The sequence below is a fragment of the Pleurodeles waltl genome, chromosome 6 (genome assembly GCF_031143425.1).
Source record: "Pleurodeles waltl isolate 20211129_DDA chromosome 6, aPleWal1.hap1.20221129, whole genome shotgun sequence".
NCBI lineage: Eukaryota > Metazoa > Chordata > Amphibia > Caudata > Salamandridae > Pleurodeles > Pleurodeles waltl.
Genome location: NC_090445.1, coordinates 1,119,846,529 through 1,119,869,489, shown reverse-complemented (window position 1 = coordinate 1,119,869,489; position 22,961 = coordinate 1,119,846,529). Strand labels below are relative to the sequence as shown.

Here is a 22,961-nt window from a genome sequence, read left to right as displayed (position 1 = left end):
ACCACCTCCCTCTCACATATAAATTAACCTAATTACATAGAAACATTGCAACCCTAAATACCTAATGCGCAATACTTTCCTATGTTAAGAAAAGGAGAAAAAGATGAAAAATAAAAGAGAAAAACAAATAATAAAAAAACTTCACTTACAACCTTCACAGATATCCTCTAACTATTTGGGTGGTTTACTTAGTCTTGTATCCCCTCTCTCCTCCTCTATAGTGGGACGTGATACACTTCCATCTGGTGTTCCCTCAGCGCTTTCTTCTGATACTTCAACAACATCACCAGATGGCAAGATCTAATCCTTCAATATTATCACCAGAAGTGGTTAACAAGTGGTTCTGGGAAGGATCTACTAATGGTTTCCCGACTTCCTCCAGTAATTTCCTAGCTACACCATCTTGTGTCTCTGAATTGACTCTGTTGTCCTCCATATCTAACCAGTCAAAATTCTCTCCTGTCCTGTTCCCCATCCTTCCATCCCTTAACATTGCTCAAAGCTACCCGTTTGAGGGTCCATACCTTACCATTGCTCAAACGGACCGCATTGTGCAATACTTACACTATTTCTTCTGGTTCATAGAATTTACTGCCTCCTTTATTACAAACCCTGGTTTCCCCTCCAAATTAAAATCCTGTTCCAAAAGTATCAAAACTGCATCAGTGTCAGCATTCTGCACCACTTTGACCATAGACCACCTAGAGAAAAGATCCATGATTACTACAAAATATCTTTGTGATTGTCAGACTGGTCCTATAATGTCAATTCTAGATAATGCCACTCACTCATTGGAGGCCTAAGTGTTTGTAGAGATTTATCAGCTCTGGAGCACTCCATACACTCTCTGCCCATGTGTTCTATTTCAGAATCCCCTCCTTGCCACCAGAACAAATTCTTTACAACTGTTTTAGTACATTCTATGCCAAAATGGCCCTCACAACACAACTGCAGTACCCTTTTAAAAAAAGGATAAGTGGAGGAACAATTTTTTCACCCCTCAAGATTTATCCAGCATCAAAAGAAAGTTTGTTTTGCACTTCCCAAAATGGTTTATCCCTGCCCGACAAGTTTCTTGTAATGGGCCACTGGCCCCTTAATGAATTTGGCTACCTCTTGTAATCATGTGTCTTCCCTATAATCTTGTTTCCATTCTTCTTTTTTCATAGCAGAAACCCAATGTCATGTATCATTACAACATGAAACTCACTCCATTTCTCTTCCTCACACTCCTCCAGCTGTGTTGCCATTCTGGGAAGAATGTCTGCCACCACATTCTGTGCCTGGCATGTGTATGATCTTATAAATAAAGTCATGCATCCATATTGAAATTATGGCTATTGTAGCCAATGCAGTGACTGTACCATCAGTAGTCAGTAATCTCACTAGAAACTTATATTCACAGTGCATTGTGATAAGTCTCCCACACACGAATGCCCTAAAATATTCTAGGGTCCAAGCACAGGCTAAAGCTTCCTTCTCTATAGTGATATATTTCTCTTCAGCAGGCGTTAAGGATCTTGATGCAAAAGCTATTACACTTTCAATACCTTTGCCATCAATTTGTGTCAGCATTGCACTGAAACCTTTGTTACTAGCATCAGTTGTTATAATACTATCAGCAGTTGGGTCAAAGCTTGGTTGCCCTTTTGATACAATCATTTCTAATTGAAAAATCCCTCTCACATTGTTGGGACCACTCATATTTGCTCCCCTGTTTCAGAAGTTGTTTAATATAGTAAACTTTGTGGGCAAACGTTGGTATAAATTTATCACAATATTCTGCAAGACCTAAAGCAGGCCGTACATCATCTTTAGATTTGGGCATTTCTGCATTCCGGATGGCTTGCACCAAAGATGGTTTTAGGTTTAACCCCTGACTCATCAATCACATGGCCTAGATATGTTACACTTCTCTCTGCCAATCTACATTTTGAAAACTCTACAGTTAACCCTTTAGATAGCAGATTAGGCAAAGTTTTAGTTAACTTGGCATTGTTTTCTTTCTTGTTTTTCTCAAATATCAGATTGTCATCATGATAGAAGACGATGCCCGTTTCCTTACCGAAAAGATTAAACATTAATCTCTGGAAGGCAGCTGAAGCTACCCGAAGGGCATCCATATGGACTGGAAACAAGAGTTGGGGATAATAAAAGCTGTGTACTTTTTTGAATCAAGAGTCAGAGAAACCTGGCGATATGTGGATGAGAGGTCACTAGTCAAGAACCAGTGGGCATCTTTAAGTAATGAAACCATTCATTGATTTTTGGTAGTAAAAATCTGTCTGTAATGTTGTTATTCAAATGGCATAAGTCGATACATAGGCTAATCTTGCCATTACTGCGCCATGCTGCCACCACCGGAGAAATCCATTTGGATGCCTCTATCAGTTCTATTACTCCAGATGACAGCAATTATTCCTACTCTTTAAAAACTTCCTCTCATTGCTATGGGTACGTTCCTAACCTTATCCTAACCTTATGTACTTTGAGACAAGCAGACTCTTTCAATCGAATGTTATGTTCAAATCCTACAAGGTTACCGACTGCTTCTTAAATACTGTAGGGAACTTCTTTAACAAAACATTCCCCACAGTCGTACTGTCATCCAGGTTAATGACTTGTTCTTTGCTGTTTGGGTCCAGGATGATGATATGCTGTTCCTTTTGATCACCCAATAAAAATGGACCACTTTTCGCTACATAGATTTTCCATCATGACATTCTGGGTTTAAATTTAAACAGAAGCCATCCGAATCTCAGCATCTCAATTTTTGTTCTCCACCAAAACCTTCTGGGCTTCATCGGATTCAAGTAAGAATTCACCAATCTTCCCCACAAGCCTCTGTCTCCAGATCTCCTCATTCACAATGGTGTAGGGAGAGCCAGAATCCACATAAATGGTAATCCCAACACCACCAATCATCATCCAACATTCCCCTTTTCCTTTGCATGCCGTATCACTGACATTTAAAATCAATTTGTCCTCAACATCTAACACCATGTTGCGTTTATCATCCTCCGCATCCAGATCTGACTTATTTTGCTTAACATTTCTGTGATTTTCATGTATGCACTTAACACATTTTTTTCTTCTACATCCTTGTGCATAATGGCCCATGATACCGCAAGTTACTACAATTCTGGTTTAGGGAAGAACAACTTTTGCTATAAGCAAGTTGATCCTTGCTGTCACACCTATAACATCTGCTCTTATCTGCTCTTTCTTTCACTTTACCTATGTCCTTACCTTGTTCTTAGAACTGTAACTTTTACTTTTAAAAACCCTGTTCACTGTGGTGGTCTCATTTTGTTTCAATGCAGCTGCACTCTTTTCTGAAATTGCATCCTTCTTTACTATTGCTAAAATGATTTCTAATGGAGAATTCCCATTTACCCACAATCATTCCTGTACAGCCAGATTTCTGTCATGCATCACAACCTGATCTCTTATCAAATCATCTTGCAATGTGCCAGATTTGCAATCACTCACCAGTTTTTATAAGTCTACAACATATTCATCTGCTGTTTCTATTTTGGGCAGCTTGCAGTGATAAACATTTATATCTACTGATACCAATGCATAGGTTTGGTGCAAAATGTTTGTCCATATCATTTAACACTGCCACAAAAACATTTATGTCCCCGACCACAGGTGTCTTAGTTACTCGGAAATAAATTTTTAACCATATAGGACGCAACAAGGGTTAAAGGATCCTGTTCTTCTGCGCATCATACATTTCTTCTGCAACACCAATAGCCTCAATATAATTTGTAAAGTGCTCGTTCCATTCTATCCATTTTAGAGGAGGTTTGAGGCCTGAAGACCAGAATGCTTGAGGAGGACTAATGCTGAAGCTTTGGGTACTCATGCTGTTAAATGGGCTAGTACAGTGTTATTCTTTCCTTTTTTCCTTTCTACCACTGTCCAGTCTTGACCATTTAATAATAATCCAACAATAACACTTACTTTCAGGCACTAGCAATTGAACCATTTAAATACTTCCCTTAAATTCCACAAAAATTCTACACAGCAATCGTATTACTCTCTCTCTCGACTCATGTGATGACTCCTTATCATAAACTCTGCTGTGTGCCCAAAACAAATATGACGCTTACATTGAGTCATGTAGAGGGGCCTAGTGGATAGCCTTGCGCTAAATAGCTTCACTGTGTTGCTAGATGACAGGTTCTCCAGAGCATGCACATTTGTAGGCTTCTGCGTCACGCGCAATAGCTTCACAGTGTTACTAGGCAAGAGGTTTCCCAGTGTGCGCCTGTATGGAGGCTTCCGCATCTGTCCATGATCTGTGCTCATGGTATTTCATGCGGCGAGGAAATGGCCCGGCTCACGAGTCGGAGCTTCGAAACCATGGAAAGCCCTAAAAAAAACTATTTCAAACTTGGAAGAGCTGTGCCTTCAGTAACTTATGGTTGCTTGATCATGGTTTGTTGCTGAATCATGTACAGTGACACTGGTTAGGCAGGGCAGTCTCCAACAGCATAAAGCGGCAAAACAAAGTAGAATCCAAAAAGCACAATGGGTCCAAAACTGTACCTTAGGTCCTCATCACCAAATTGTAGTAATACTCAAGTCATGTTACTAGTAAACAGGTAATTTGTTATTAAGGTACAGTGCAAGGGCAATGCGTCCCTCTTGGTGAAGTTCCAACATCCAGTTGCTTCCAGAATCCCCCCAAACATTCTTGGAACATAGAATGGCATACGCATGAACTTAACACGAGCCCGTATACAAGCCCTACCCATTCATATATAAGCCCACAACAGATATTCATTTCTTGTTATGCAAAAACACATGGTATTTTAGTGCTACACTCTAACTTAGACATCTCAAATTGCTAAAGACAGATTTCTGGCTTAAAGATCTCCTTTTAGGCTTGTACCCTGTAAATATTTAAGCCATAATCTATTCTGAAATTTTGTTACAAATGTTTATTCATAGGTACTCTTCTTGCCTGCGGCTCTGCTATACAGAAACGTTACATCACACATCTACATTTTGCTTAGTTTGATGGGTTGAAATATGACTGCGGCAAACCTGCAGATTACTGATGAAATTACTCTTGAGTAAAGCCTGATGTCTTCCTTGGATGTTGTCTGCGCTTTACAATTTTCCAAATAAATAAATAGGAATTAAGTAACTGTATCCTCTTCAATTAACTCTGTATAGAATAGTTGTCTCTTACTCTAAATACGGACACTAACGATTGACTTATCAGATGAACAGCTTTAATATGTCACTAATTTCAGAGAAGTTGAATGGTGACATTCACTAGAGACAATTCATAATAAAAGAGGTGACTAATGCCTGGGTTATATTTCTGTACGGGATATTCACAGGCGATGATTTAAAAGAAGAAAATATATATTTTCATTATGAATTCAAATATGTTTGAGTTATTAACAGTTTCTGAAACTTAGAGGCACATTTACTCAACTTTCATGCAATGCAGGGCAATAAGAAAAGTTACTGCACTGCATTTCGTAAAAGGTAGAGAACAGAAATGCTCCATATTCACAAAGATATTGAGCATTTCTGCTTTCTTCCTGCACTGGCGCATTGTGTGCAACCTAGCGCTCCTGCAGGCACCTTTGTACAATAGTGTAATAGAGCCTGCATTACAGGAATGATTGTTTTTGCGCAGGAAGAAACATCTTTCAGTGTGTGTTGCACAATGCTGCACACACCTGAAAGGAGTAAATAATGAGGTGAAAGACAGATTGTATCCTTGTTACACCTCACTTGGGAATCTGTAGCATTTTGATGCATCCCCGGTTTACAAGTCTTTGTCTGGGAGTGTGATTTAAAAATGCTCCTGCAGGAAGGGATCAGACTTGTGTTCTGTTTCCCTGCACATAGAAGTGTAGGCAGGGATACAGAACACATATTGTGGAGAAGTGTGGCACAATGGTTAGAGCAGCAGACGCTGATGCAGAGATTTGGTCTGGGACCAGAGTTCAATTCCCACCTCTGTGGGTCTTGGGCTCAATTCCCTTGGACCAGATTATTCTCGCCTGGGTGTCTAATCTAATTAATGGGTCCCACTCTGGGCAATAGTTTGATTAATCTCCACAATGGCCCTCACAGAGCTTGGATGCTTGGCTTCACCCTGGGGCTGTCCAGGAGTGGGTGCCTCACAGGGAAAAGCCAGGAGGGGTTCCACAGTGGTATGCGTACAGCGCCTTGAGACCCTAACGGGTGAGTAGTGCGCTATACAAGTGCAAAGTTTACAGTTTATTGTTCCCCCCCAGAGGGAGCAAGCATAAATAGTTGCTACCTCTGGGTGGAATCTTTCCATCTCCCACACTATCTGGGGAATTGACTTGGGCCGCGGAGGCCCTGGGGCTACCCTCACAGTCCCCAACGTGTGGTATGAAGGTGTCCCGGGTCGAGCACCCACCACTGGCCCCAGGGAATGGAGTCCTCAGGACCTGAAAAGGCTTGGGGAAGGGGACACATGGCTCCTCTCTCCTTTAAAATTACATACGGTCATCGGGAATGGGGAATGGGGACCCCAGGGCCTAATGGGGCTTGAGGAGAGGGACTGCATGTACCCTCCCTTTTTAACTGTATTTGGTCCTGGGGACATCGTCTCTGGGACCTAAAGAGGTTAGGGAGAGGTCCTTTGCCTTTTCCCCTTTTTTATAGGATTTGGCCTTGGGAGATGGGGTACTCAGGGCCTGTTAAGGCTTGGGCAGGGGGCTGCATGCTTCCTCTACATCTTTGGCCCAGACAATGGGATCCCTGGGGCCTGAAGGCCTACCCTACCCCCACATTGCCAAAGGCTGTGCGTGGAGTGGGGTTGGCAGCCTGTGGGGTGTTGCCTGCCTTCAGGTTGCTCATAGCACCGAAGGCTGTGCAGCAAATGGGACCGGCTGTCTCGGGCAGGGTTGGCCACTACTCATGGCCAAACGCAGTGCAGAGCATGGGGTTGGCTGCCTGTGGGAGGTTGACCGCAGTGCTTGGCCTGATGCCAGGCCCTACAGCCAATCCACTAGGAATTGGCTTTATGTACCTGAAAGTGTGCGACAGGCAAAAATGTGCCCGGCAGGACAAAGAAAACTGCAGTTTTATTTTCTATATTTAATTTTTTTTATTTATTTTCCCAAGTCTTTTCTCACGTTGCACTCATGTTTTGTTTTGTTTTGTTTTGTTTTGGCTCGTGGGCACTGTTCTCAAAAGCTGGCGATTATTTTGTTCTAAATATTGCAAAGCGACATTGTTTATTTCCTATGTTTACTTTACAAAAATATGCTTTAACAAACACTCGTACAGTACACCCCAATCAACCCAACTCCAATCTAATCCACCCGACTCCAATTCACGCCAATCCACCCCACAGTAATCCACCCCACTCAATCCAATCCACCTCACTCAATCCATTTGACCCCAGACCAATACAATCCACCACACTCCAAACTAAACCACTCACCCCAATCCACACACTCCAAACCTTCCAATCCACCCCACTCAAATAAAAAACAATTGGTCCCACTCCAATAAAAGACAATCTGCCCAACTCCAGTCCAAAACAAACTGCCCCTCTACTATCCCAAACAATCTGTCCCACTCCAATAAAACACAATTTTCCACTCTAATCCCAATCTCCCTCATGCCTATCCAAAACAACCTTCCCCGTTCCAATCTAAAACAATCTGCCCTCTCCAATCTAAAACTGCCTACCCCACTCCAATCTGCCCCACTCCTATCCAAAACAATCTGCCCCACCACAATCCCAAACAATATGCCCCACTCCAATACAAAACAATCTTCCCGAGTCCAATACAAAACAATCTGCCCCACTCCAACACAAAACAATCAGCCCCACGCCAATCTGCCCCTTTCCAATCCAAAACAATCTGCCCCACACCAATTCAGAACAATCTTCCCCACTCCAGTCTGCCCCACTCCATTCCATAACAATGTGCCCCACTCTAATCTGCCCCACGCCAATCCCAAACAATCTGCCCCACTCCAATCCAAAACAGTCTGCTCACTCCAATCTGCCCCTCTCAATCCAAAACAATGACCCACTCCAATACAAAACAGTTTGCCCCACTCCAATCTGCCCACTCTAATCCAAAACAATGTGCCCCACTCCAATCTTGACGCTCCACTCCCAAACAATCTGCCCAACTCCAATCCCAAACAATCTTCTGCACATCAGTTTAAAATATTCTGCCCCACTCCAGTCTGTCTGACTCCAATCTAAAAAATCTGCTCCACTCCAATGCAAAACACTCTGCCCTACTCTGATGTGCCCCACTCCAATCCAAAACAGTCCACCCCACTTCAATTTGCCCCAATATAATCTAAAACAATGTGCCCCACTCAAATCCCAAACAATCTGCCCCACTCCAATCCCAAACAATCTGCCCACCCCAATCTAAAGCAGTCTGCCCCACTTCAGTCTAAAACAATCTGCCCCACTCCAGTCCAAAATAATCTGCTGCACTCCAGTCTAAAACAATCTGCCCACTCCAATCCAAAACAATCTGCTCCCTCAAACTGCTACACTCTAATCCAAAGCAATCACCCCAGTCCATTCCAGAATAATCTGACTCACTCCAATCTGTTGGACTCCAATACAAAACCATGTGCCCCACTCAAATCCAAAACAATCTGCCCCACTCCAGTCCATAACAATCTGCCTCACTCCAATCCAAAATAATCTGCCCATTCCAATCCAAAACAATCTGCACCACTCCAATCCAAAACAACCTACCCCTCTCTAATCTATCCTGTACAATCTAAAACAATCTGCCCACACCAACCCAAAGCAATCTGCCCCCCTGAATCCAAAACAATCTCCCCCCTCCAATCCAAAACAATCTACCCCACTCCAATCCAAAACAATCTGCCTCACTCCAATCCAAAACAATCTGCCTGACTCCAAACTGCCCCACTGCAATTCAAAAGAATCTGTCCACTCTAATCTCAAACAATTTGTCCCACTCCAATCCAAAACACTCTGCCCCACTCCAATCCAAAACAATCTGCCCCACTCTAATCTGCCCCATTACAACAGAAAGAATTCTGCTCCACTCCAATTTTCCCCATTACAATTCAGAACAGTCTACCCCACTCCAGTCTGCCCCAATCCAAAACACTCTGGTCCACTCCAATCCCAGGCAATCTGCCCCACTATAAAACAAAAGTCTGCCCCACTCCCATCTATCCTACTCAATCCAAAACTATCTGCCCCACTTCATTCTTCCCCATTCCATTCCCAAACAATCTGCCCCAGTCCAATCCCAAACAATCTACACCACTCCAATCAGCCCCAAGCCAATCCAAAACTATCTCTCCCACCCCAGTCTAAATCATTCTGCACCACTCCAATCTAAAATAAATCTGCCCCACTCCCATCTGAAACAATCTGCCCCACTCCAATCTGACCCACTCTAATCCAAAACAATGTGCCCCACTCCAGTCTGACCATCTCCAGTCCCAAACAATCTGATCCACTCCAATTCCAGACAATCTGCCCCACTCCAAGGCAAAACAATCTGCCCACTCCATTCCAAAACTATCTGCGCCACTTCAGTCCAAAACAGTCTGTCCTGCTTCAATCCATAACAATCTGCCGCACTCCAATCTGCCCCACTCAATCCAAAACAATCTGCCCACTCAAATCTGCCCAAATCAAGTCCAAAACAATCTGTTTCACTCCAGTATTCCCCCACTCCAATCCAAAAGAATCTGCCTCACGCCAATCTGCCCGCTCCAGTCCAAAACAATTTACCCCATGCCAATCTGCCCCTCTGCAATCCAAAACATTGTGCCCCACTCCAATCTGACCCATCCAATCCAAACCAATCTGCCCCACCTCACCCCATTCCAATCTACCCACTCCATCCCATTTCACCCCACTCCAATCTACCACAATCCACCCCACTCCAATCCAATACAGCCCAAACCAATCTACCACTCTCCAATCCAATCCACTTCACACCAATCCAATCCATCCCACCTCACTCCAACCCAGTCCACCCCACTCCAGTCCAGTACAATCCACCCCACTCTAGTCCAGTCCACCCACTCAAATGTACCACAATCCTCCCCACTTCAACCCAATACAGACCAATCCAATCTAACACTCCAATCCAACCAATCTCACACCAATCCAATCCACCTCACACCAATCAAATCCACCACATCCCACTCCACCCCACTCCATCCAATCCAACCCTCTCCAGTCCAATCTATCCACTCTAGTCCAATCCCACACACCAATCCACCCCACATCAATCCAACCCACTCCAATCCAGTCCTGTCCACCCCACACCAAACTAATCTACTCCAATCCGACCCACCACTCCAATCCATTCCACCCTTTTCCAATCCAATCCACCCCATCCAGTCCACTGCAACCGTACCCACCCCACTCCAATCCATCCCAATCCAATTCACCTTAATCCACCCCACTCCAGTTCAATCAACCCCACTTCAATCCAACCCATGCCACTCCAATTCACCCCACTCCCATCCACCCCAAGCCAGTCCATGCCACTCAAAAAATCCACCCCACTCCAAAATGTCCACCCCACTCCAATCCAATTCACCCCACACAAACCCAATTCACCTCACTCCAATCCACCCGACTCCACTCCAGTTCAATCAACCCCACTCCACTCTAGTCCAATCCACCACAATCCATCCCACTCCAGTACACTCAAATCCAGTCCACTCCACTTCAATGTACCTCAGTGCAGTCCCTCTCACTCTAATCCACCCCCAATCGAGCCCACCCAAATCCAACTTACTCCAACCTAATCCAATCCACCCTATTCAGTCCAATCCACCTCACTCCTGTGTATCCAACCCACTGCAATCCAGTTCACTCCAATTTACCCAACCCCACTCCAGTCTAATCCACCTCATTCCTCCACCCCACTCCAGCCCACCCTATCCCATCTAAACCACCCCATCTAATCACACTCAACTCCACCCAACCAAACCTGCCCCAATCCAGTTCACCCCACCCCACCCCACTCCAATTGATTCCACTCCAATCCACCCCACTCCAGTCCAGTCCAGGCCAAACGAATCGCCCCACTCCAATTCAATCCACCCCACTTCAATCCAATCCACTCCACCCCATCCTACTCCAACCCAATCCAGTCTACTCCAATCCACCCCACACTACTCCAATTCACCCCACTGTACCTCAGTCCAGTCCAACCCATCCAGCCCACCCCACTCATATCCAGTCCAATCACCCACTCTAATCCACCCCACTATAGTCCAATCCACCGCACTCTAGCCTAATCCGCCCTACTCCAATCCAGTGAATCAAATCCACCACACTCCATTTCGCCCCACACTAGTCCAATCCACCCCACTTTAATCCAATTAATCCAACCCACCTCACTCCAGTTCACCCCATTCCAGCCCAGTCCACACCAGTCCAATCCATTCCATTACACTCCAGTTCAATCTAATCCACACCACTCCAATCCAGTATAATCCACCACACTCCAGTTGCACCCCACTCCAAAAACACCCAATTACAATCCAGTCTTCCCCACCCCAGCCCAATCCACCTCAGTCCCATCAATCCAATTCAATCCACCCACCACAATACAATCTACTCTACCCCACTCCAGTCCACCCCACTCCAATCCATCCCAGTCCAATCCCCTTAACCCTATTTCAGTCCACTCCAGTCCACCCCACTTAGTCCATTCACTCCAATCCACCTCACTCTACCCAATCCACCCCACTCTACCCAGGCCAATTCAACCCAATCTACTCCAATACAATCACCAGATTACCTCAATCCACTCCAATCCACCTCCACCCTATTCCAGCCCAATCCACTCCACTCTACACCACTGCACCCAACAACACTCTCTACGACTGAACCACTGACCTCTACTCCCATCTTCTCGCCTATATGACACTGCCCCCCTACTCCACTCTATGGCACTCTACTACAATAAATCCACTATGCAACACTACTCTCCCACTCCACTCTATGACACTCCAAGCCACTAAATTTTAGTCATGCTGGACAGCAGCCACAGTGGTGTGCAACATGGCAAAAACACATTGTTAAGCCAGTAGCTCCTGTACAGGCGAGACCTAATGGCTTTACCAATGCTTGTTTTGTGCTTGGCAGCGGTAATGAATGCCAAAGTAGAGAGGTATCTTATTTTCCTTTTCGTCTCCGCAGTAGCACACAACATTTGTTTTAGGAATAGCATAGTCTTTTAGTACCTTGAGTCGTATGAGGAATTTCTGTGTTCTATTTCTCCTATTAGTACACAAAGAGACCAGCCATAGTTTAATTGAGTACACTTGGAATGACCACTGACAGCAGATGCTTCAAGCACTGTCTGACTCCTGTGAAGATGAGAGGGGTAATTCTACACCTCCAAGAAAGTAATTTACTCCAGTAGAAATAGAAATAAATAGAAATAGAAAACCAATTGATTTTTTTAATTCTTCTTGCTAAATAAGGTGGCCAGAAAAAGACAGCTAGAGTTGTATCCTGGTATACTTGTACCATGGGGGACAACAGAGATATTAGCCAAAAGCCTGCAGAACAGTTTTGCTCAAGTGACCTATCTGCAGATTGTACTACGCCTGGAAGCGGTCAATTAATTTGCTCTTTGGTCTTTTGTCTTTCTCTGTAAATAAATGCTTCATATTTATTTACACCTAGTTTTTAGTTTAGCTTTGCTTTGTTAAGAGAAAGAGTGAATGTGAATTTGAAAGGACTCAGGTACAGACAGCTATCTAGTTTGTGCATATCTTCCCTTTGCCTTCACTTTGTGCGTGCACTCTATTCAATAGCAGTTTCTTAAAAAACCGCTGACCCTCCTTTAGATCTCTGGGAAAATCATTATGTTACCAATATGTCTTACCGCCTGATTTATGTTACCAATATGTATTACTGCCATTTTTTTATGCACAGGTGTCGTAGTGTGCCAGCCCATATTTACAAGGCCACGCAAAGCCACCTTGCGTGGCTTTTCATGGCCTTGTAAATATGGACCCCTTTCACACATAACACTGCATCAAAAGGGTGTTCCGTGGGTATCGCTTGAGGTGTTCACATGCAACACCCATGGAAACCAAAGAAATCTCACGCATTTTTGGATTTACAAGTCTGGGAATGCGTCAGATTCCTATACCTCCTCAGCGGTGGCGTTAAAGTAGCGCAACAGGGAGAAATATCTTTATCACCACTTATGATTGTTTTTGTGCAGAAAGGTGTCTTTTCCTCTGCAAAAACAATCATCCCTGCAAAGCGGGCATCCTTGCACCATGATGGAGCTAGGCCGCAATTTGTGCTCCAGCGCAGCGGGAGAGGACAGAATGCGCCACATCTTTAAAATGGCGCATTTCTGCCCTTTCCTGGTAATGCAGGGCAGCGGTACAAGGTACTTTTAACGCTGCCACGGGCCTCGTAAATGAGGCCCTTTATTGTTAATACCAGCACTTATGACAGCTGCCACATGGTGGCACTTTTTGTGTAATTTAAAGATTAGCAGAACAACAACTGTTTATTAGTTCAATATACATTAGAAACAATTAATACCTGCAGCCTGAGCCAACCTTATAGATTTGGGGGCCTTGAACAGTCTGAATTGTCACATTTGTAACAGTTTGATGTTAGTAGTTGTGCAGGCACTGTCATTTGCAGCTCTGGCAGAGGAAAGGGATGGTGCAAGCTGCGGTGGACTCTCGAATAGGGCCCAGGAACTTTTTTTTTGTTTTTTTTTTTACAAATGAAGCACTGATTTTATCATTGACTTTTGTGCTTTTTCCACAACGCTAACACAGCCACATTTTACAGACAGTAATGGGACACAGATTTTCTGTCTCGTGTAGTGGCACTCGTATTTCACTAGTATATCACTATGCCACTAAACGAACGGTCTTATGCTATACTCTGAATTGGTGTTTGCAGGATAAATAAGTGGTGATAAAGCCGAGCACAAAGACAGTAGGGCCTAGAAACGGATAGTACAAATAAATGGATAGTGACCAATTAGGAGAAAAAATACAAAATCATGTTCTAAACTGGCAAGATAAGGGACTTCTGCTGATTTATTTGTAATCTGTGAGTCATGTGTTCAAATGCGGGTTGGGACAACTAAGTAAAAAGATAACACTGAGTGCCCTCTCACTCTCTTCTACGCTACTGAATTTAATTCCGGAACATCGTTTAAGCACCTTCCTCAATGTGAATGTTTGTTACAAATGATATATTTAATACAAATAAATATTTATAAATTGTTCTGATTTATATAACATAATAATTATTAATTTTATTAATATAATTAATTATATTTATGTTGGTAGATGAATAAACATGTTAATAGATTACATTTATTTTACATAATCGATATGTGTTCTTAATATACTTTTGAAAATGTAAAAGAATTCTATTATTTTTAATTGTTTCCAAAAATACAAATGTATTGATATATTAATGTATTTTATGTTTGAGTAGAAACGTTTTAGAGATTTAAGTCTATTTTTAAATTATTAACGATTAGTAAAAATTTCAATTTGTATGTATTATATTGTTGTACATATTGTTTTTGTAGTTAATTCCGTGGTTAATTGTAATATTCATTTTAATTGTCTATAATGTTGTATTCAATAATATATTTTTAACTGTATTTTTGGATGTCGATTTCTTGGAAGTAGATGTTTATGGGATTTGAATTATCAGTATTAGATATCGATATTTTGGCAGTAGACATTTTCACCTCAGTATTTTTTAGGCTGATAGTTTTGTAGTCAATATATAGGACTAAAACCATATGGTTCACTTCCTGGAAAGCCCACACTCTGAACCAGCTAAACCTTCCTATATCAGGCTTTTCCTGTTCCTGTACCTCTTTAATTCTAAACATGATTTTGCTCAGTATCCAAAACCCACTTATGTTAGAGGGATATGAAAAACACAAGTTCTCACCACATGCAACGTTCCCGCCGCTCATGCTGAATCTGTAGCTGTCGGTCTTTGGCTTGCATCCTCTTGCTTCTAATTTTATATAGCAGCAGTCATGAGATCGGCAGCACCTTAGAAAGGAAAATCCATTGAATGACCACTTGAACACAACAATCAGATTATCATGCATATCCATACACTATATACTGATATTGATGTACTGAACTTAACACTGGCATATCCTTTTGGTTAGGTCAGCTAAACTTACCTTCGCACATGCCACAAAGAGGCAACAAGTGTGCATAGAGGTGTTGATTACATTGGAGCTCTCAATGCCCCTTGGGGTAGGGCTCTGAAGCTTAACGCCCTCTGGGGTGCTTGCAACAAATTTCCAACATAGGTACATAAGTTCAAAACATTAATTGTAACAACAATAACATCATGCCATTTAAAATTTTTAACTACAGCATCAAGGAAGATGTTATTGCCTGGTATACACAATTTTAAACTCAATCTTATATTCAATGGATGGGAATGCAGTCTCGCTGGGATGACCCCGCTGTGACAGGGAATGTGGTTACACCATGCTGCTGGCCTGAAGGTTTTTGTGAGGTGGGACAGAGTGAAAATCACTCAAATTGGGGATGTCTGGCAAGGTCATACTGTTGTTTCAGGAAATGTAGGAGCAACGCCAGCTCTCCCACACACTGTTTCATGAGTATCTGCAACTGTGGCAAGCCTTTTCATGCACATTCCACCAGACAGACAAACTCCTGACTTCAACCCTCTTGAAGCTATGATCTTAATGAGAAGATTGGGCAAGTGAGCCATCTCTAGGTTCTAGCACTCTCTCATCATTAATGCTCCTGACCACTTCTTATGGCTCTGTGCATGGGGGGAGACATGGGTGGGTGACCTTGATGACGATCACAGGAATGAAGCCAGATTAGCCCCTAAGGAAATGGCTATCTCCTCGCTCCTTCTCATTGTCCAACTTAGCTATCGGCATCTTGCCTTTATGACTCACTGACGATTTCACCGAGCCGGCAGGGCCTCCCAGGCCCAGTGTGCACGATGCTCCCTGGCAGAATCAGATTTCTTCCACATGTCTTGGGCTTGTCCACAACTGACCCCCTTTTGGGAGTGGATAGAGGAAAAGCTTTCCATGGTTTTGGGCCGCCCGATTAACTTTCACCTCAGGAATGCCCTGCTGGGTTTATTAGAAGAGGTGGGTGACAGAGGATGGAACAGACCTTTATTGGGGTAACAACAGTGGTGGCTAAGCACAACATTATTCACAAATTGAAATCCCCAGAACCCCCTTTGACAGAGGAATGGAGGAGTGGTGTAGACTGGTGTGCTCAACAGGGATGACCAATTTACGAGGCACGAGCTGCATTCAAAAACATGAGAAGATCTGGGGCAAGTGGTGGGACTGTCATGGCTTGGATGTGGAGACTTCATAAATGTATATTGGAATTGTGTCTGCTGTGTAAAAGTGTAGAACTGGTCATATTGTGTGTCATTAATGTTAAAATCAATAAAAATTGCTTATAGAAAACTATTATAAACTTTAGTCATTGCCCCTATACTTTCTCATATGGAGATCACCACCTCAGTGGCGGATCTCCATCTAGGTGAAGATCTCCACCAATAGATGAAAAGTCAGTAGTAGTAATTGTACACTAGTAAATTCTGTTGTAAGATGCTCCACTCCCTCATTTGATGGGGTGAAGACATGCAAGTATTCACCTTGGTATAAATCTCCACTTGAAAATAGCCAATAGCAAAAAAGGGGAGCATTACATCTAAGAGTAGGAATAATTATATATATGATGAATATACATGTATATATACCTTTGTGAAATGGGTGCATTGTCTACAATACAATGCACCGAGTGGGCTTTGGGTCAGTACCTAGCTTATGAGTTGGTGACTGTGTTGTGTACCTCAGCATCTATTCAATGTTCAATGGTTTTCCTCGCTATTATTGTGTTTTTTCCCATCCAGGGAGCATTTTCTCTCTATAGAGTGTATAGTTGTATGTAATAAAGGTTTGAGATGAAAGTATGCACTTCAGCCCTGAGTACATCGTCCTGCTTAAGGGAACGATATTTACTGCAACCAGTAAATGCTAATAGCCCACGGCAAGGCACTTAGTGGGTGGGCAAATACCTCATATGCCAAGATTTCTTCTAGAAAAAAAAATAACTACATGAGGAATCTGATTTTCCAGACCAAACATGGCCTGTATCAGGATTGAACTAATACACATTTTGCTACAGTAAATTCCAGCAGCACTAACCTGGCCAAATGTACCTGTGCAAAATTGTGGGCCTCGCTGTAATTACCCCATTATTAATAATTCTGAGAACTGTCAAAACTCTGATTTGCAGATGAATCGGAATTTACGCTCGAGCACCCAAAGTCCAAGGGGGAGAGTTATAATGTAAAACTAGATCCCTATTTCCTCTTAAAATATGCCTCTCTGTGCCCCAAATGCAACGTATGTAAAAAGTGAAGACAGAATTACTAATTTACCATAAGAAGTTCAATAAATACAGGCCTAATTGGAAAATTAGGTTTGTTGCCCTGAAGTCAAATATATGACTGCAATTAATCACGGGTAGTAAAAGTCATACTAGTGGCACAGAATGTGGCTTACTGGAAAGCAATGTGAAACACGTCTTGCAATAACTAGCAATTGTGTAATTTTATAAATAAGTAACAGCACTGAGCTTCATGAGGATATTGATCTTGAGAAGATGACCAAATACATGAAATCATTTAAGGCTCCCATTCTAAGTTGCCTGTTAACCACGTGGGGAGGTAGTGGGGTGGGATATAGGATTCTGTTTTTTGGAATAGGAAATAACCTGTCTGACCCAGAATTGCCGAAGGTTTTGTTGTTCTGCTTTAATTATGATAACTTTGATGCAATGCTGAAGAAGCAGAAGCCCACATCCACGAAATACATATTGAATGTTCATAAACAAAAGCAAAACTGAAACAGAAAGCACATTGTGTACAAAGACGATTTTTGAACCAGGTAAACAACACAAATGTTATCTTTTCGGCAGTGGTTTGGAACTTGCAGAGTAAAATCTTTTATGACTTGTAATAATTGAAGTGCCACATAAATGATATATGAATTGTAATTATAGGTGACTTTTGTAAAGATGTAATTAAAAAAACTATTTTTCTCTAAATCAAATGGCAAATGAATTTGCAGAATTTGATAAAAAATTTAAATTGATTGAGAATGCATGGCTAAATATTAAGATACCACTGATTATTGCTCCCCACCACCCCAAATACTCTTTGATGCTCTTTGTTAATTAATCTATCCAGACCCACGTGCATGGACAGTTCCAGTCCTAAGAACCACAGAAAGTGATGACACCTAGAAATATTTAGGTCTCACTACAGATAATAATCTTAATTCTAAACACAACTGCATTGAATTGTAGATTACAATCAATAGCGTTTTCAGTGGATTAAATGGTTTTAACAGGCTTTATAGTGGGTTGACAGTACGACTTTTTAAAATATCCTAATTTTTAAACTAATGTCCCTTGTGATATACTGTGTTCAAATCTGGTGACCATATAAAAATGCAATCTTGATCATTTCCAATATGGAAATAGTCTTTGGGCCTTTGTAATGCAGTACCTATTCAAGGACTAGACCTAGAATTAGTGATATAATCAATGCCCAGTCCATACTACTAACTTTACATAATAAAAAAGATCACTCCAAAGCTTTGTTGAGTCTAATCCCTGAATCTGTGGGGCATTGTAGGGATATGTGGGCTATTGGAATTGCATATTTATGGATTGCTGCATTGAAGCTGGACTGAATACAGTTGCCACGCCAAACATTGAGATGTAGTGAACCAGCCTCTCACCATTTAGAGTAAGGAGGCAGACCTGGCTAATCAGCATGAATTATCTACTGATCAAACATATGTGAAGATGTACGTGTGGTTATGGAAGAACAGCCAATGGAAAGGATCTTATGAGAACCTGATGTCATGTTGACTGTGTAGAATACTAGAGCAGTTAATCATATAATTTTTGATCGGGTTCTACCATCCTCAGTGATCCTTTTTCTACCATTTGGTGTCTAATGTCTGAGGACTGTATAATGGCTGCACTGCTTAAACTCTGTCACGTCAGAAAAGCAAAGAGCACAATTAGCTTCCTACTTAAGGTCGACTATCACAAAATGATGTGTTCAGTGATTTTCTGATATACTATTATTTCTTTTCTTTTTTTGGCTGGAATCTTTAAAAGAATGAATGTATTATGATAAATACATGTATGTATGTTTTTAAGCAGATTCATAATTATGATTTGTATGATCAATTAATTGACACTTGTATTATACTTGATAGTGGGCCACTGGTGGAGTTTGTAAATTTTTACAGTTAGAATTATTTACTGTTCGGCAAAAATAATTTAAATAAATAAAATCACGAAATAGAGAGTTCTAGCGCACCAGAAAAATGGCCAGTTCGTCTACTTTCTGAAAAAGATCTTCACCTGAAACTGCCAAACTGAACGATTATCAACCCTTCACTGCCTTGCCATTCATTGTCAAAGTCATTGAAATATTTTTCTCCAGGTAGCTTGTCAAATTTACTTCATGTAGCAGTTTCCAAGGGGGCTTCTGTCTGGGATACAACATTAAAACCGATCCCTTGCATATCTTGGCTATTGTACTCTGTATTCTCAAATAAGCATTCGCGAAAGACATGCAAACACAGGCATTCATTCACAAATGGTATTTTCATGCATGGCATGCACAAATGGTGTTCATCAAAATAAATCCTGTCTTATTGGCTTTGCCTTTGCTGGGACACAAAGCAGCAACAGGGATCCTTCTTGTAGAGAGTTTACATAAGAGATAAAGAACTGAATGTAACATACAGCATGATAAATGGGTGATCATTTCAGATCTAAAATAGTCCCTCTCCCATTTTAATAGAAGCACTCTCTGAATGGTACACCAAAACGTCAGTAGCGTGAAGTGAGACAGTAACAGTCAATCCCACCCTATGAATATTTCGTATCAATGGTAACAATACGTCTTGTAGACAGCTGTGAAAGCTGTCACTAAAAAAGAGATGCATGTCTTTTCAGTCTCCTTGAGGACTCCGCACGTACATTCCAAAAAGCCCCTATAGGAATTGAATGTGCAGTCTTAAAGTGGCCTGCCTCTCATATTTAAAAGGATTATTAAGTCCACATCAACAAATCGACGTCCTCTGCATGTGAATACCATATGGAGTCTTAAAAGGTGCCCGTCTTCTGCACTAAGCTGTTTAATGCCTTTGGGAGTGCCAGGTCTAATGCAGGACACTGCACCTAAGTACAAGAAAAGCGGTACCTGATGTTCTCCGAAGGATTTGGCAAAGTTGCCTACCTATGGAGTCACTTTAGCTTGTTTTCAGTTCAGAAATATAACTTAATTTGAGGGCGTTGTGGTTACTCACCTGTCTGTGGCATCCACCGGTTGTCCTCTTCCTCCCAGGCCACAGTAACACCCATAGGTAGTGTAATCAGGGATTGCATTCTTTCCAGTAACCTTTTTAATCATGTCAGCAAAGTTCACTAGATTTCCGTGGGCCACTAGGCAAACTGCAAAGGAACGAAGATAAAATAGTCAACAGTTTGAAAGCAGGCAGAGGTGGAATCTTTGTTATGCAAGTGAAAACTTGCTTATTTGCCGAGTTTACTGTTTCTGTTATTTTTGTAAAATGTTAATTTTTTCCAGCAATTATGCTTTATTGCATAATGTTCTCCTGTGAGAGACAGGTTTGTATAAAAAAAAGTCACATGAATCGGCATCTGTTGTGTGTAGGGCAGTAAGACATTTTCTGCGCGAACGATTCTTGCACCATTATCTCACATGATTTTATATAGAATTGCGTGCAACTTTCGAGCAACAGACTAGCCGATTGCATTTCACGTAATTTTCCATAATTTTTGTTAAAAAATTTATCTGTGTACAGGAGGTAAACATTACCTAATACTGCCCTCTCTGAAGGGGAAAAGTTCGGGCCTGAGTGGGTGGAGAGGCAACTGCACGTGCAGAGCTCAGACCAGGATGTTTTGAGAGACAACTCAGGCATGTATGAACGAAGATAGACTTGTAGGGGGGCAGCTTGGGCCTGAGTGGACCTAGATGAGTATGCAGATGGAGATTCATAGCCTCGTTGAAGGGAGTGTTTTCTGTGTAGGACGAGTTTTGATGGGGAGGGTCTGAGAGGTGGTGCTTAGACTTGTGTAAATGGTAAAGGATTTACGAGGTCTGTGTTTTAGTCAATGTGTCTGGGCGTGGGTTCTACTTATGATGATCTCTAGCGTGGAATAAGAGTGTGAGGTTGGCAAAGGGTGAGCCTGAATGGATAGTGCGGGCCAATATTGGGAGATCTTCAGCATGGAGTGAGGCAAAGAGGGGAGCAGTTAGAGACATCAAGGATAAAAGAAAGGAACAGATTCTGCAGCGGTAGAGCTCAGGCCTGTTTAAATGGAGAGGGGAAACATAGGCCTGGATGAAGCGATACAGGTCTGCAGAGAGAAGACAGCTTATGCTTAATGATGGCCTGGATGGACGTACAGCAAACATCATCTCCCCTCAGGTGGTTAATGCAGTAAAGTGGAGGAGTTTTGTGAGGACAAGTGAGTGGCTTCGAGAAGCGTAGTGCCACGGAGTGACAACAGTCACAGGCACAATCTAGGTGCATTAGGAACATGCATGATATATGCATGTGCTTGGGAATGGACGCCTGAGCAGAGAGCGACAAGGTATCCCATAGGCAAGTGGTGCTGTAGGTCTCTTTTACCAGGCAGGTGGAGAGTAGGTGAGCAGTGAATGCAAAAGAGAGATGTCAATTAGAAAAGTAAAAGAAATGAGAGAAAGTAAGCATGACAATGTGCGAAGTCATTGAGGTGTTCCAGACACCTTTACCTCTCACGACAATGAAGAGAGTGATAGGTCCTATGTGACTAGGCGCAATAACAGCATTAAGAGAATTTTGTGATGTTTCTGGCAGGTGTGTTGGAGACAGGATGTTGCAGTGACAAGTAGGAGAATGGGCAACCAATTTGGCAGAAGGTGATGGCAGATAGTAGGAATGGCATGAGGAAGAGATAGAATATGAAGGCCACGGACAAAGTTGACATGGAGGGGAGATCGGACCAGAGACAGGAGGGGTGGGGCAGGTTGAAGTTGACACTAGGGTGTAGGGTGTACGGTGAGAGTTTTGGTTGATGTCAGGTGGCAGAGTTGACCTGGGTGACAGAGGACAAGGGACCAGGATACAAAATGTTATGTGTGCTGAATGGACAGTTGGTGGCTATGTTGTGGACAGATAAAGGCAGATGATGGGTTGCTTGTGAAAGAGCTACCAGAAGCAGTAGGGTAGAGAATTAGTGAACAAGGAGAGTATGGGTGGTAATTAAGAGTGTTGGACTGTATGTGGATATGGGGTTGGATGGCTTGAGAAGGACAGTGGAGAAAGGAGTGGATATTAAAACAGCAATGGGCTGTAGCATGGATTGGAGGAGTGTAGGTGAAGCCAATGAAGAAGAAAAAGAAAGGGCAGTGGAGCCCATAGAGGAAAAGCAAATGGGAGAGACTAAAAAGTTGGAAGAAATTGCAGTGGGTGACGGCTTAGGAAGCAACCATGCAAAGTTTTAAAAGTTGCCATACATGGGAGTAAAAAAGACACTGGGTTCACATTTTCTCTTAAAATAGAGAAAGCATTGAGAAAGGAGAATTTGTTGATGTATTTAAGTAGATGCACAGGGAAGTGAATGCAAAGAGGGCTCTAAATAGAAAGAGTACAAACAGACAGATGGAGTAGATGATGATAGAACGCTGAACATCTGGTTTCTGATATATGCAAGCGTGCACCGAAAACGCTACCTATATGAGCAATTCACATTATTAAATCTACACAGATAAATCCAACGTCCCAGAAACTGATTCAGAACTTAAGTTCTAGCCATTATACTCT

General features: G+C 42.3%; 1 protein-coding gene across 1 annotated transcript in view; it reads right to left on the bottom strand.

Annotated features, from left to right (window-relative positions):
• LOC138302097 (phospholipase A2, membrane associated-like) overlaps nt 1–22,961 on the bottom strand; it is a 41,030-nt gene that overhangs the window by 5,198 nt on the left and 12,871 nt on the right. Inside the window, exons 2-3 of the mRNA XM_069242482.1 lie at nt 20,433–20,577; nt 14,960–15,066 (exon numbers count right to left, since the gene is read on the bottom strand). Of these exons, the coding sequence (XP_069098583.1) occupies nt 14,960–15,066; nt 20,433–20,577 (252 nt within the window). The remainder of the gene's footprint in view (nt 1–14,959; nt 15,067–20,432; nt 20,578–22,961) is intronic.